This window comes from Halichoeres trimaculatus, unplaced genomic scaffold (genome assembly GCF_033239565.1).
Source record: "Halichoeres trimaculatus isolate MK-OKI-2021-1 unplaced genomic scaffold, fHalTri1.1 fHalTri1_scaffold_5, whole genome shotgun sequence".
Lineage (NCBI taxonomy): Eukaryota > Metazoa > Chordata > Actinopteri > Labriformes > Labridae > Halichoeres > Halichoeres trimaculatus.
Genome location: NW_027437183.1, coordinates 7,151,887 through 7,165,935, shown reverse-complemented (window position 1 = coordinate 7,165,935; position 14,049 = coordinate 7,151,887). Strand labels below are relative to the sequence as shown.

Genomic DNA, 14,049 nt, shown 5'->3' with positions numbered 1-14,049 from the left:
GTGCCATGGAGGGCCAAGAGGCTGCAGGTTTTCTTTCCAACCAAGAACTCCACCAGCTGATTCCACTGATTAGCCCCTGCTCTCTGCTTGAAGGTGAGGTAATCAATGGAATCAGCTGGTGGAGTTCTTGGTTGGAAAGAAAACCTGCAGCCTCTTGGCCCTCCATGGCACGAGTTGGACATCCCTGTCCTAGAGGATGAAATGCCTCCTGTGTTAGCTGAAAAATAATGAAATATTGGCGTTCCAAAACTCACTGTCAAACCTCAAAAAGGAGCAAAAGGAGAATGTGGGAGGAAGCAAGAAGGAAAAAGAGATAGAGGGAGGAAGCAGGAGGTGAAGGGAGTTTTGGAGTTTTGGAGTCCTTTGATTAGTCCAAAGGCTTTATTTATCTACCACGTCTTTTCGATGTAGTGCTCAGCTGAAAATGGAATTTCTGGGTCAGTGGGTCAAAGTGCATCACATCTAAAGTCTTTCCACCACCGCTCCACCTTGAAATATGACACAGCCGTAATAAACAAAGTCTGTGGGATAAGAGTTATGTAATATAACATCTGCCTCTTGTTTCCACAGAGCTGTTCTGTCATGACTTTCTAAGCTAGAGCATGAGGTCAAGAACAGTTCCTCAGATACTCGACTGTAATGGATCACTGGAGTTGGCAAATGTGTCATCAGTGTGTCAGTTAAGTAAGTCAAACTCATCAGCTAGGAATGTATGTGGTAGTTTGATGGTTTTGACTTCATCGTTCCTTCTTTGACTTTACTCATCTGAGATAGGCAGACTGGCAGACGCACGACTTCCAAAGAAAAAGGCTCTTCATTTTAGCAGGCGATGAAATTCACAAAAAATCACAGCAAACTCAAAAAAAAAAAAGAAAACAAAAAATCTCAGCTTGTCTGGCAAAATTAAAAAAACAAACAGAACAACTAAAAATTACAGCACAGCTGGAAAGAAGAAAATACACAAACACTCAATTGACTAGAGGAGCTTTTGTTAACAAGAGTACTTGAAAACAGAAAATAGAAAATACTTTATTTATCCCTGAGGGGAAATTCAGGAGTCACCGCAGCATTCAAGAAAACAAAAGTAAGAAAGAGTATAGAAAGTGCAAAAAGGTCCATAAGAAATTAGATGACGACATCCCGTCCACCACTCATCCACCACTCTCTAGCCAGTCTCCACCTCCACAGGGTCCAGGACTGAGCCTCCCCAGCAGTCTGTTCAGTCTCTGTCTCCTGGATCCTGTCTGCCCACAGCAGGCGAAGCTCCTCCAATGTGGGGCCGGCGTCCGATGTCAGCTCCTTCAGCCACGTCCGTGAACAGCACGATGCTGCTGGGTTAGCACAGCTAGCGTCCATCCCCCGGGGCTAGATCCCACGTTTCCAACAACGATGGATGGAAGGACAGGTCCACGTCGTCACCTCCCGGCTCACATCCGAGAACCAGCACGTCGTCCTCTGTTCCTCCTACTCACCTTGAGGGAAATCATCAGGCCTTACACTAGTTAGCACTGACATGCTACAGGCTGTTAACAGCTAATTTTGCATGTAAACAATGCAGCCATGGTTACATGTAGGATCTCCAGACAAACACAGGAGAAAAGTAGTAAAAATATCGCCGAAGCCAAAAAAAGTTTGGTGTCCGTGACCAACAATGAACCATTCAAAGTAATGATCCACTCCAAATACAAAGATGACGAAAAAATTATAAGAAACGGACAAAGACGAGAGAGCTGCTGCAACAGGCAGCTACTTGGGCAGCGCCTAGCAACGGAATGGTGACAATGGTTAACTCACCTTCAAGCAGAGAGCTGGGACTAATCAGTGAAATCAGTTGGTGGAGTTGTTGGTTGGAAAGAAAACCTACAGCCTCTTGGCCCTCCATGGCACAAGTTTGAGATCCCTGTTTTATACAGTCTGTTCTTCTGGCCAAGGAACATGTTCTCCATTAGGGGGCAGTGTGCAAAAATATGTCAAAGATTTTTAGAGCAGAATATTTCTAATCCTGCATTCTGAACAATTTTTATGCACCATTTCATAACTTTAATCTCATTTTGTGTACTCCAATGTGTTTTCACATTTTCACATCATGATAATACATTCAGAGCTTTAGCTTTACACAAGTAGCCTGTCTACAGTCCAGATGCAGTTTAGTGAGGCGTTACTTAAACACGTTGGTTTTGACAGATAAAAAGTAAATACTAACGCCTTTTTTCATCAAAAAAAAAAAAAGTCACTACAGGGCAGAGTCCCTTTGATTTCACAATGAGCTAGTGTTTCAGTGAAATCAAAACAAATCGGTGCCAGCAGAAGAAGAGTGGCAGACTTCTTTCTTGAGGTTGACCTCTCCGTTTGTGGATTTCACCACTTTCAGTACCGCAAACTACACAATCACCCACCAGTTTGGCTTCTGCCCTGGTGACCTCCACTGTGTTCCTGTCTACAGCGGCTCGCCAACTTCGTTTCCCGTATGTATGTAGCAATCTGTGATGAAACGTTTCAGCTGCTTCACTAATTTGGGAGCAGGACTGTTGGAGTAAACTGTTGAGTAACACTGCACAGGCCCCTCAAGTGTTTGTGATTAAAGGAACATTTCTCATATAAATCAAGCTGTCATTATCAGCTGGTGTGAAGTGCAAGTTTCTGGTGATGAGTAAACTACGAGTCTGTGAATCAGATGTTTGTTTACTGCTTTTAGAGCCACAGACCGTTGAGCTCTTTGTTGTTACACTGACTGAAGGACTTCTGAAGTTACTTTTGCATGTGGTCTACAAAAAGTAGAAGTAACTCCTCAACTGCACTACATTAAGTGGCAGCTTCAGACATTGATTTAAAGTGAATTTGCGAAGCCCGACTCATAGTTATTTAAGCCTCGATGCTGATACACTGAAATCAGTCAATTTGAGGCAGCTCTTTGAAATTATGATTATTTTAGAAATATTGGTTGCTGTTTTCTTTATATCCTGTGTCTTTTTAAAAATGTAGACATGAAAAAATTTAACTTTGTGATGAAAAGCCTCAAAATATTCAAGCAGGTGAAACAAGTTCACATCCTGAATGTTTACTTTCTCGTCCTAAATCACTTTCAGAAGATGTACAGGATCGCCCTCTTGTGGTGATTTATGGAACAGTAAATTTATTGAAGTTCATCATACCTCAATTTTCACTGTTTTTTTTTTTAAATTATCATTATTTTTACATTTCAGGGGAGAAATTACAATCTGTGTGAGGTGATAATGGCAATAGATTTCATAAACAAATGCTTGATGAGACAATGTTGTGTGTGTGATCAACACCACATGTTGTTTTTACTGCAGCACAAAATTTCTGATGACTGCCCAAAATTTTTAGGTACTATATTTACGAATCTTGAGTCTTTTCTGGTAAATATCGATAGAGTAAAAGAATGCAAAGACAAACAAGAAGGCACACGAGGAGCTTACGAATGCAACCTGACAGGTATTAAACAAGTGATTCAAGGCTTACAGTGTGGAGAAGGTATTTGCTGACATCTGGAGGCCAGACACTAGATGAAAACATGATTGACCTCACTCCTGCAACAGAGACCTTCAAAGACATTTAACCAATCAATTGTTTGAAAAAAAAAAAAAAACTAAAATAGGGATTAAATCTTATCAAAAGTTATAAAAGCAGAAAATGTTAAATCTGTTTTTCACATTTCTTTCTTGAAGACCAAAAAGATGACTAAGCCAGGATAGTGATGATGTTAGTGGAGGCAGAGTAATTTCGGAAACAGAAATATGCGCACATTAAAAGTCTGATTACTACCACTCAGCTTAATCCAAGTATATTAGCCCTCTTCTTAGTGTACTCCTAAAGGCACACCTGTCTTAAACTGTGTACAAAGTGGTTAAATTTGCACAAAAATGTAACTGCAAAAATATAATAACTCTTGACGTTTTTGTACTTGGTGTAACTTCTGTGTAATGTTTGATCGTAGAGCCTCAACCTGCTACATTTTTTATAGATTGTTGTGGTGCTTCCTCTTCTAAAGTTTCATACCAAAGAAGCTAAGTTATCGTTATGCTTTGCCTCTCACTGTTTTCACTTCTGATAGAGTAGCAGAATTAGAAAAACACGAGTTTAACATTTCTACACAAGCAAAATATGGCTTTCTAAAAATGATCTAAGCTTTTGACTTTGGCATTTTACAAATGATTCACCTACTAACAAACAAAACTACTCACAAGTAAACATCTGATCTGAATACACTAATAAAATCATTTTATAACACTTTATTAGTTTGAGCTTGTAAAGACAGATAGAAGACTTCCTGAGGGGAGAAAAAAAACCAACACCTCTCCTGAGCAAAAACCTTTTTTATTTCTCGTTGAAAGGAACTCGGTAGAATATTACAGCAGAACACACGACTGAAACAGCTGCCATTTCACGTAACACAGTACAGGAAGAAGGATGTAGTTCAATCTCATGTGTAATATTATATATAGTATATTTATATCAATAGAAAAGAAAAGAAAACTATTGCTCCCAGGTGTTTAATGTTTTTTCTCATGGCATTTCTGCGTTAGTTGTGTTGAAGTGGGTAAAGTAAAATTCAACGAGAGGTTTACACACCAAAGGAAGTGGGACGATGAAAAGTGACGTTCCCCAAAGCACCGTGGGAACTTTGTGGCTTTTTTTTCATAAGGTTGAGAAGTAAACTCTTTTTTTTTCCATTGCAAGAAAGAAAACTTGAAACCGCTCTCAAATATGGATAAATACCATCATACAGCAATCAGAGTATGCAAAATAAAAGAACACAAGGCAGCTCCGCGGGAGAGCAGGCATGCAAAAATGATCATAGTTTTGAAAAAGGAGCACTAAAGACAAAATGTTGATGATTGTGGGTTTTGTTTGCGTCGTATGGCAACTGATGGAGAGCCAATTAGTGACAAAACATGGTTAAACAGGCGGACTGAAACGAGGGAACAACTCGATGCTATGTAAAGTGAACTGGAGTGCTGAGTGTTTGCTGACAAACTACTTCAATGAAGTTGTTGCTAGAAATTGCTATAACATACTGTGTTATCAATTTGTTGTACTCTTTTTTTATTTCCTCTAAGGAATAAAAGAAATGTTAGGAAAAAGCAGGTATGAAATATCACCCCGGACAATTGCATCCAAAGTTTAGTGTTTTAAATAAGCCACTTTAGGCAGCATTATCTAATAAATGTCTTATATTTCTAAGACATATTTCAATATATCTCTTTTGAAAAATAATTCTATCTATATTTGATCTTTTTAGTAAGTAAATCTCTTTTCCAGTATATATTTTTCTTTTTCTCTCTCTTGAGGAACAGCACCCCACTGTGGGTTTTGTTTTCCAAAAGCACCTAATTTTTCTTACAATCAGACTGAATGTTGCTTCAGTCGTTTGTGGTCTGAGTTCAAGATTAAAGGATCCAAATGGCGCACCCTAAGTAAGTCCACAAGGTCAAATCCCTTGAGACTGTAGCTCAAGCCCAGCAATATTAAGCTTTAACTCAGAAACCATGACAAGTGCTAAAAGCCAGAGCTCACAGTGTCCTCTTTTGACATGAAAAAAGGTCACAGGGTTCAGGCGTGGGCCTGCATCATATGAGACATCATCAGTTGCCACAAACGTCTCAAATGCAGCACCTGGATGTGCACCCAGAACCTCTTTGAGATGATGCACAGGCACAGGTACTGTTGACATTTCCTAAAATATATTGGACTCGTTGGCCCTGAGACAAAAGAAGCCACATGTGAGCAGGCCTCACCACATGTCAGCTATCGGAGCAGGAGGTTAGCACCTGAGGGAAGCCCAGGAGGGAGCAAAGGAGAGGAGAAGTGAGAAGAAGGAGGCGGGGAAGGGTCATTTGGACTCGTTTGGACCGTCCACAGAGTCCAAATGAGTCGTGTGCTTGTAACAGATCACCTTATGGGACCTCGCTGGGCTGCGTGAATGTCCTGTGATGCCAAGGATGCCCCCTATAGCTGAGACTGTGGCACTGGGTGTTGTGGTTCTGTCCAGGCCAAGCCGTCCCTTTCTTTCAGACAAAAACACACACAAACAGCCACATGGTGAGTGATGCAGGTGCTGTGTCTCACTCCCAACTCTGCACCTGCTGGTATGAGTATGTCACACGGTTTGCACTTCCTTATTATCGTCACAGGGACTACAGGTCAGCATCAGGTGAGCTCTTACCATTGGATATCAACCAGGAAGTAGGGCTGGTGACTTACTGCTGCATCTTGAGCACTGTCAAACTGAATTTGCTGGGCTACATGTGTAAGGTTATCAAATAGACAATCAATATATCTATATATAGATATTTTTATATATAGATATATATACTTATATATATATTTCATGGGGAATCTCATACAGGAGCTGACTACTGCAGTCTGCACTCATTTTTTATCTATAACATCCACCTAAACTTTAGAACATGATTCTCTTATATAGACAGTAATTTCTCAGTCAAATATACTATGTATTTTACTCCGTTGTTTTAGCATTGTAAAGTTCGATTCGTCATGCACAGAATAGTCGTTCCTCTCTCTGTTTCTGTTTATAGCCAGGCTTTGCATCATGTTGTCAGCAGCCAGATCTCCGTCCATCAATCGTCGTCCACGTCGTCGCCCTCAGACTCCTCTCCAGCTCTCCTCTCGTACATCTTATCCCGGTGCCGCTCCTGGATCTCCTTCATCTCCTCGGCGTAGCGGCTAAACGCTCCTCCAAACTTGCTCCACGCCTTGAAGGGGATAGTTATAGAGTTTCTGTAACTGGGCTTCACTTCGCTCACCCGCAAGAAAACTCCGTACTTGTTGGATCCCACGTCAAAGAAGAACCGTTTAGAGTCCACCATAATCGAGGTGCCCTCCGGGAGCTCGCTGTAGCCCCCGGCCCCTCCGCCACCAGCCAGATCCTCCTCATCACCCCCGTAGTCGTCTATCAACTTGGCCAAGGCATCACGGAACTCTATTAAGCCCTGGGCAGGGAGTGCAATGGTTTGCCCGGCCTGCAGGCCAGCCCCGGGGATGCCACCCACTCCGACACCGAAGCCGGGGCCTCGGTTGACGGTCTGACGGATCCGGAGAAACCGACCCCGCTGGTTCTCCTTCAGGTCGAGGTAGTATTTGCGGTTCTCACGCACCAGGAACTCACTCTTCAAGGCCCGTCTAGGCCCGGTGTCATCCCCACCGGAAGACTGAGCGATCTGCTCCGGGGTGCTAGGCCCAAGCTGGGCGTAGTGCTCTATGAAATCCCCCAGGTAGTCGCGGAACTCTGCCGCAACTGACATAGAGAGGGTCAGTCGACTTTTAGAGCCCCCGGCGCCGACCTCGGCGATTTTGATGAACCGGCCTTTGGCGTTCTGCTTCACATCAAGGTAGAAGCGTTTGTTCTGAATGTCCAACCGCTTCGAGGCCAGCTCTTGGGTCTCCGGTTCCCGTTGGTAATGCTGGAACCCGCCGCCTCCTCCTCCCCCTCCGCCGCCGCTGCTGCCACCGCGCTCACTACCACTGTCCCCATCCGCCATCTTCGCCACCAGCAGCCCGTTTCTCTGCGTATCTTTGACCCCCACCCCCCCTTTGCCTGTCGAACTCGCAGAGGAAACCGGACGCAGGATTCTGAGTTTTGATTGGTTGTAGCAGCTGTCATTCAAAACACCATAGCAGGCTTGTGTTGTGATTGGCTCATTACTCTGCCTGTCATTATAACGTCACCGCCTTCTGGATGACATTCGAGAGCAAATTTTACTAACAAGCCTTAACAGTTAGCCGTGTCTGCATGGAGTGGTTATTAACGTTTATCTGCTTCATACAGTTTGCCTATGGTGTAATCTGTTGCATCATCTAGTTCGTATTAGAGTAGATTTATCTAAAGAAGCTATGGGAGCAAATGCACTTTTGTATTGCAGTTAATTCCTGCTAACGGTCCCGTAAACTGTATTTATTTGGAATATTTTTATGACGAATGCCCCGGGAAGGACACTCCAAACACACACACACACACACACACACACACACACACACACACACACACACACACACACACACACACACACACACACACACACACACACACACGCAAGGTTGCCAGATCTGGGTGACAGTTCCCAGCCAAAAAGCCCGTAAAATCCCGCCCACCTCAGTAAAAGCCAACCCTGTGTCAACCTATCCAGAAAATCATGTTAAAACTGTAACACTCTTAGATACATTCTACAAAAGAAGTCATAAGCACACATGGGTCATGTTTGTAAATAAGAACTGGTTCTTAAACATTGTACTTGGTAAAATAAAAGTTAAATAAAATAAATGCAGAAATCTGAACAAATTGCAAAAGAAAAAAAAGATACCACAGACTCCCTGCAAAGAAGGCAATCACACACCAAATAGCAAATGCAAAAGATTTGACACCTGGCACCCATGACCTATTTTTATGTGGTCAGATTTCTGCGTTACAGTACTTGCAACAAGTTTTGGAGTAATCTGCTCTTTTCCAAACAACCTTATGTACGAGCAGTGTGTACTTATTTGGCGGAAATGCAAGATGTAAAAAGGAACAAAATCTGTCATATGCCAAAGATACCGAGATGTACTACTGATCTGAGATTTCTCATTGAACAACGTGTCAGTCTACCTTATTTTATGGATTCCTTTATTAGCTATACTTCCACTTTCTGAAACTCAAAAACAGCATAGTCTACTGAAAACCTGATTGAGCAGTCATAGTGCGTACTACATTCAAAAGCAGAAGGAAGTACATATCTCAACTACACCTACATTTTTGACATGGAGCTCAGTATTGCTTGATTGAACCCTGTTCAGGGTGCCTACAATTAACAGTGAACAATACCATTTCACAGAGACACTTGATTTGAAAAACAACGACTATCACTGATTGATTAAGTCAGACAGATTCTCAGTATGTCTAAATGAATTACCTACTGTAAAAAGTGCAAGGATACAACTGTTTTTTATATAAATGTCTACGTTTTTAATTTTTGTCACAGACAGGCAACTACTTGGTAACATTCTCTCCGGAATATTTTCTTAATTAAAACACCAAAAAGTTGTGAAATGCAGACTTAAATTTATCAACCCGCCCAACGTGTACAAAGAAAGCCTAGTCGGGCGGAAACCTGCCAAATCTGGCAACACTGAACGTACCATCCCGCCTACTTGTTGGTTCCGTGCGCAAAAGCAGGCACGATGAACTGACGGTGGGGGATGGGTGAGTGCTCTGCAATCCGCTGAGCAATTGGTCAGAACACAGATTCGAAGTAACAACACAAAATCTGATTGGCTGCGCAGACTCCCACGAGGGGTCTCATGCAAAAGATTTCCGAAAGGGTTTATTGTTTCTTTGCTTTCTGGAGCCCAAATTGTTTGCTATCTACTCAGTTCCACAATCAAATAAGAGGACGGAAAAATGGTAAGTCTGGCTCGGCTAATGCTGAATGCACTCTGGGGCATTTAGAGAGTTATTATTTCACGGCCGTGAAAATCCTCGATTTTGAATGTGAAGTGAGGATAACCGAACAGAAGGTGTGTGGTTAAAAGCTAACTGACAGCTAACACGTTAGCATTGACGTTAGCATTTGTAGTCCGTGTTTTGAGATTTTGTTGTTAAGGTGTGTGTTCAGTATGAATAAAAGTTTACTCGAAAACGCAGAGTATTTACTCGAAGATATTCACATGAAGGGGAGGTGTTGTGTTTTTGACTTGTAGAATCTGTTTAAGGTGTATTAGCAACCTGAAGGAAGCTAAAATGAGCTAATTCTTTAGCCTAACGGTTGGGTAACTGTTACCAGTTGAGCGTAAATCTCTTTTAATCAGTGTGTTATGAAGAGAGATTGGGAATTATGTGATACCCACTGCTTGAATTCTACTTCCATGCCCGACCATCCTGGAAAAAAACTGAAAATTTGGTATATTTTGTTTAAGAAAACTTGATAACAGTGTGCATGTAAGCGGCGCGTCTGTTTTCAGTTTGCCGCGGTGTGACTGTCAGGGTCCCGCTGACAGCTTTCTTTGTTATTGTTGCGATGGGTTTGTTTTTATCACTTTTTGCTCACTCTGTTTTCTCCACATGATGACCAAATCAATAACGACCTCTGTTATCTTCGCTGTTTAATCGTTATTGATATGTTTTTGGTTGGCGGGAAAGCTACAATGGATTTACCGGGTATCTGTAACGTTAACAGCAAAACTTGAATAGCAAGCACTGGACGGTTACTTCTGGTAGTAACTAAAAAGAGCCTTTCTTGCTCCACATCAACATGTGCTTGAGTTTTACAGTTATCTAACACAAAAACCATCACTTCTACTTTTCCATAGGCTCTGTTTTTCGTTATTATGTCGCACAGAATCGTTCACATTCCCATCCATCTGCTTTTGTGGGTTTTTTTTTCAGTTCACATTTGAGTACTATGTGGCCACTTGATGGCAGCTTTAGGCTAAAAAAATTCAAGTGCTGATAACTTGCTGAAACAGAGGCTTCAGTTTCACTTGTATTGAGGTTGAAATAACAGGAAACACACCATATCATATTGATACGTAAATCAAATGATAAACTTGTTCTTTTTTGGAGAGTTTTCTTAGCCCTCTTACTGAAAATGTTGATTATTGGTGGTCAAAGCTTCAAATTGTAAGGTAAATATGTGTTGAAGTATTCCTGGGATGACATTGCAGGCTGCTTGTTCCGATAACCTGACGATTATGTGAGGAGGGGGGGCGCAAGATTAGCTCAAACCTTGGTAAATCTCCTTAAAAGAGTGTGACAGATGTTAGACTTTACAGATACATCCTGCTTTGTACTTTGAAGCTGGGATTAATTTTGTCCCCTTTGAATTCTCTGGTTTAGATTTAAGGCCCAAAACATGCCTCCATTTTTCATTATGTGGTATTTTGAATAGAATAGAAAAACGCAGCTTCGTAGCAAGAAACGGGTGCTGGGTGTGTGCTTGTAGAGAAAGTAGCTAAAGTGAGGATTTTAGAGAGACTAATCTTAGATAAAGAAATCATCTATTGAGCTGTAAATGATGTAAAGCTACTGCCAAGTTTATAGAGAGCATTATAAAGCACAAACTTCACAACAAGTATCATGCTGTTGTGAATTTCAAATGTTGACATTCAAAACACTGCAGCCCCATTCATTTCCACATGTTTTACGCATTTCCCTCTTGCTCTTTGATGTTTCCTGTTAAAAATGTCCCGAAATTACCCCATACAGGCTGGTGGCAAGGCAGGAAAAGACAGTGGCAAAGCCAAGGCAAAAGCAGTGTCACGCTCCCAGAGGGCTGGGCTGCAGGTAAATACCTTTAAACTTCATGTTACTCTCCGTTTTTGTTTGCTGCCGCCATGCTTGAGCTGAGAAGGGCTGCTCCTTTGATTAAACTAGAACCACTGTCTTGTTTCTCTCTTTCCTAGTTCCCAGTGGGTCGTATCCACAGGCACTTGAAGACCCGCACAACCAGCCATGGTCGTGTAGGAGCCACAGCAGCTGTGTACAGTGCTGCTATCCTTGAGTACCTCACTGCTGAAGTAAGCCCTCCACATTCTGTACATGTTTGTGATTAGCAGTGGAAATGGAGGATTCTGAGTGGGATGGTGTTGTTTACGTTAATCTGTCTGTTTGTTGTTGTTTTGATCTCAGGTACTAGAGTTGGCGGGTAACGCCTCCAAAGACTTGAAGGTGAAGCGTATCACTCCCCGTCACTTGCAGCTTGCCATCCGTGGTGACGAAGAGTTGGACTCTCTTATCAAGGCAACAATTGCTGGAGGAGGTGAGAAAACAATATTTTTAAACATGTTTTTGTTTGTAGGTGCATCACGGTCCCTAGGGAATGTCTTCCTATCTGCATACATAGATACACTAATACTAGATTGCTCGGAAGAAGGTTTTCCTGTCAACACAGTCATTTAAAACTTAAATTAATGGTCGCTTTTTCTTTCTCATTTCAGGTGTCATTCCCCACATCCACAAATCCCTCATCGGGAAGAAGGGCCAGCAGAAAACTGCATAAACGCCATGTTGACCAGAAGTTTTGGGGCTTGGGCTTTGATCGGACCAGGAGTTCACACTTGTTCTTTTTTATCATTAATATTATAGCAAACGAAGAGTGATCGTTAGGTTTTGTGTTGTAATATTTTCCCATGACTAGAAAAAGTACAGAAAACCCCTTAAGGACAGAAAACCCCTTTGTATGTTATTGTAGAACGTTTGCCTGGGGAGTTTATGATTATTTCAAATGGTGACAGTGAATTTGTTTGATTGGCCTGGGTCTCTGTAATGTTTTATACTGAAAAAAGAAATTGTTAAAACCTTTTTTATATAAAAAAAAAGTTGTTTTGTGGTTATTTTCTTGAACTTACAATATTTACTATGATACAGGTTTTTAAGGAGATAAATATTGTTTCTTTGAAGACAAATTAGATGACAACTGCTAAATGTGACATGGTGCTTTTTTCCCTGTTGACTTACTGTAATATTTCAACTGCACAAAGAAAGTGGTGTATTAAAGGTTACATTTTTACATCAAGATGAAAAATCTTTGTAAGCAGTTTGTTGCTGGTATACTGGTTTGTGTTTGTTCTACCACTTTAAATAATGTTACACTATAAGTGAAAAGTGTTTGTGTGCTCAGGGGGTGGTTACGCTGCAGTCTGCCTCTCTGTGAAGCCATCCATCAAACACAGCACATCCTTAGTGGTGCTCTATGACTAAACACTACTGGTGGAAATGGCACATCATGATCATGAAGTCTGTCTTTTTAAAGTATGTATTCAGGGAAATGACTGCATTTTTGATCTTTGAATAAATACCAGTTGCATGTTATTGTTGGCCTGGTTTGAAACCGCTACTTCTGCTTACATTCTCAGTTAAACATATAATCGATGAAAGTTGCTGCATGCTTTCTATTAGTACTAGAGTTAGGTTTAGCCAGTTAGAACTGAGTTTTGCAACATTTGTATAAAAAATGAGGCATGGATAACAGTTTCATTAGAGTCCTACCAGCAGAGGGAGCCACAACATTTATAATGGCATCTTATTCCCTTCTTCATGCATTGATAGGGGCTCTGTGTTTAAAAAGAAAGGTTTTAAAAGTACTCAAGTTTTATTTGAGAAGCTAAAAGTTTGAAAGCTGCAAACATACCACAGAGATTTTAAAATGTCTGAGAGCCTTGACAGGAAATATCCAAGAGTTCTCGTAAGTAAAGGTTAAATCTTTTAGAAATAAAAATAGAAACAGGGATGTAGACTGAAATGTGCTGATTAAATTCAGATTAGCTGATGTTCTTTCCATAGTGTCATGATGTCTCATACAAACCTGATCCAGCGAAAGTTAAATAGTTTGAAAGTAACAGGTTTGCTCTGTAACATGGAGTGGAAACTTTCCTCTAACTGAATCCAAAACAACCTGAATTGTTTTCCTATTAATCATTGCCTTGCTTTATTCATGTGGCATCATGGGTAATGAAGTTCTTTTAATACAGCATGAGGCAGCTGTAGTTGAAATCCTTAATGATACTTGAGAAAAAAAAAAGTACATTCCTCTTTATAATTACCCAACCAACTCTTCTACATGCACTAAAAACGTTTTAAACATTCTATTAGTTCGATTTATGTTTACATGTCAGTGTAGCTCCAGTTTAAGTCCAATATGTTGGCATTTAAAGGCGTCACTACTTCATCAGAGTGAGAATTTTTCTCAACTTTCTGCATTATGTAAATGCCCTTTTCAGCTTTTTGAAACAAAGCCAACAAGATTTGAATCTTAAAAATGATTTAAAAAAAAATGATATATAACCAGACAAACACAAAATTACTTTTAGAGTATTTTAGATTTGAGGTGGTGTTTTATTATACAGCATTTTTTATTTCTATGCTACATAAAAAAATTAGTCTTGAGTTAGTGCTTTACGGTAAGTTTGGTTCACAGTTATAAACCCATGATTTAATAACTGAATGTGCAATCTTTAAAGCAGAGTTTCAGGAGTAGGACCACACCTCAACTGTACCTCTTCCCACCACTCGTAGAAATTCAAACCTTCCTCCTT

The 14,049-nt window shown here is 40.9% G+C and overlaps 2 protein-coding genes across 2 annotated transcripts; one reads left to right on the top strand and one right to left on the bottom strand.

Moving 5' to 3' along the window:
* Nucleotides 1–4,329: 4,329 nt before the first annotated feature.
* Nucleotides 4,330–7,551, bottom strand: LOC141790982 (transcriptional regulator protein Pur-beta). The gene has a single exon (XM_074671155.1). The coding sequence runs from the start codon at nt 7,521–7,523 to the stop codon at nt 6,603–6,605; it is 921 nt and encodes a 306-aa protein (XP_074527256.1). The 5' UTR covers nt 7,524–7,551; the 3' UTR covers nt 4,330–6,602.
* A 1,676-nt stretch (nt 7,552–9,227) lies between these two features.
* h2az2a (H2A.Z variant histone 2a) lies at nt 9,228–12,799 on the top strand. The gene is made up of 5 exons (XM_074671347.1): nt 9,228–9,421; nt 11,222–11,299; nt 11,419–11,532; nt 11,645–11,774; nt 11,953–12,799. The coding sequence occupies exons 1-5, from the start codon at nt 9,419–9,421 to the stop codon at nt 12,012–12,014; spliced, it is 387 nt and encodes a 128-aa protein (XP_074527448.1). The 5' UTR covers nt 9,228–9,418; the 3' UTR covers nt 12,015–12,799.
* The last annotated feature ends 1,250 nt before the right edge of the window (nt 12,800–14,049 follow it).

Excerpts from the sequence above, each read along its gene's own strand:
- h2az2a (XM_074671347.1), top strand. Across the intron at positions 11,533-11,644 it reads TTGAGTACCTCACTGCTGAA|GTACTAGAGTTGGCGGGTAA; the intron begins GTAAGCCCTCCA and ends TTTTGATCTCAG. Across the intron at positions 11,775-11,952 it reads GGCAACAATTGCTGGAGGAG|GTGTCATTCCCCACATCCAC; the intron begins GTGAGAAAACAA and ends TTCTCATTTCAG.
- LOC141790982 (XM_074671155.1), bottom strand. The coding sequence starts at position 7,523 with ATGGCGGATGGGGACAGTGGTAGTGAGCGCGGTGGCAGCAGCGGCGGC.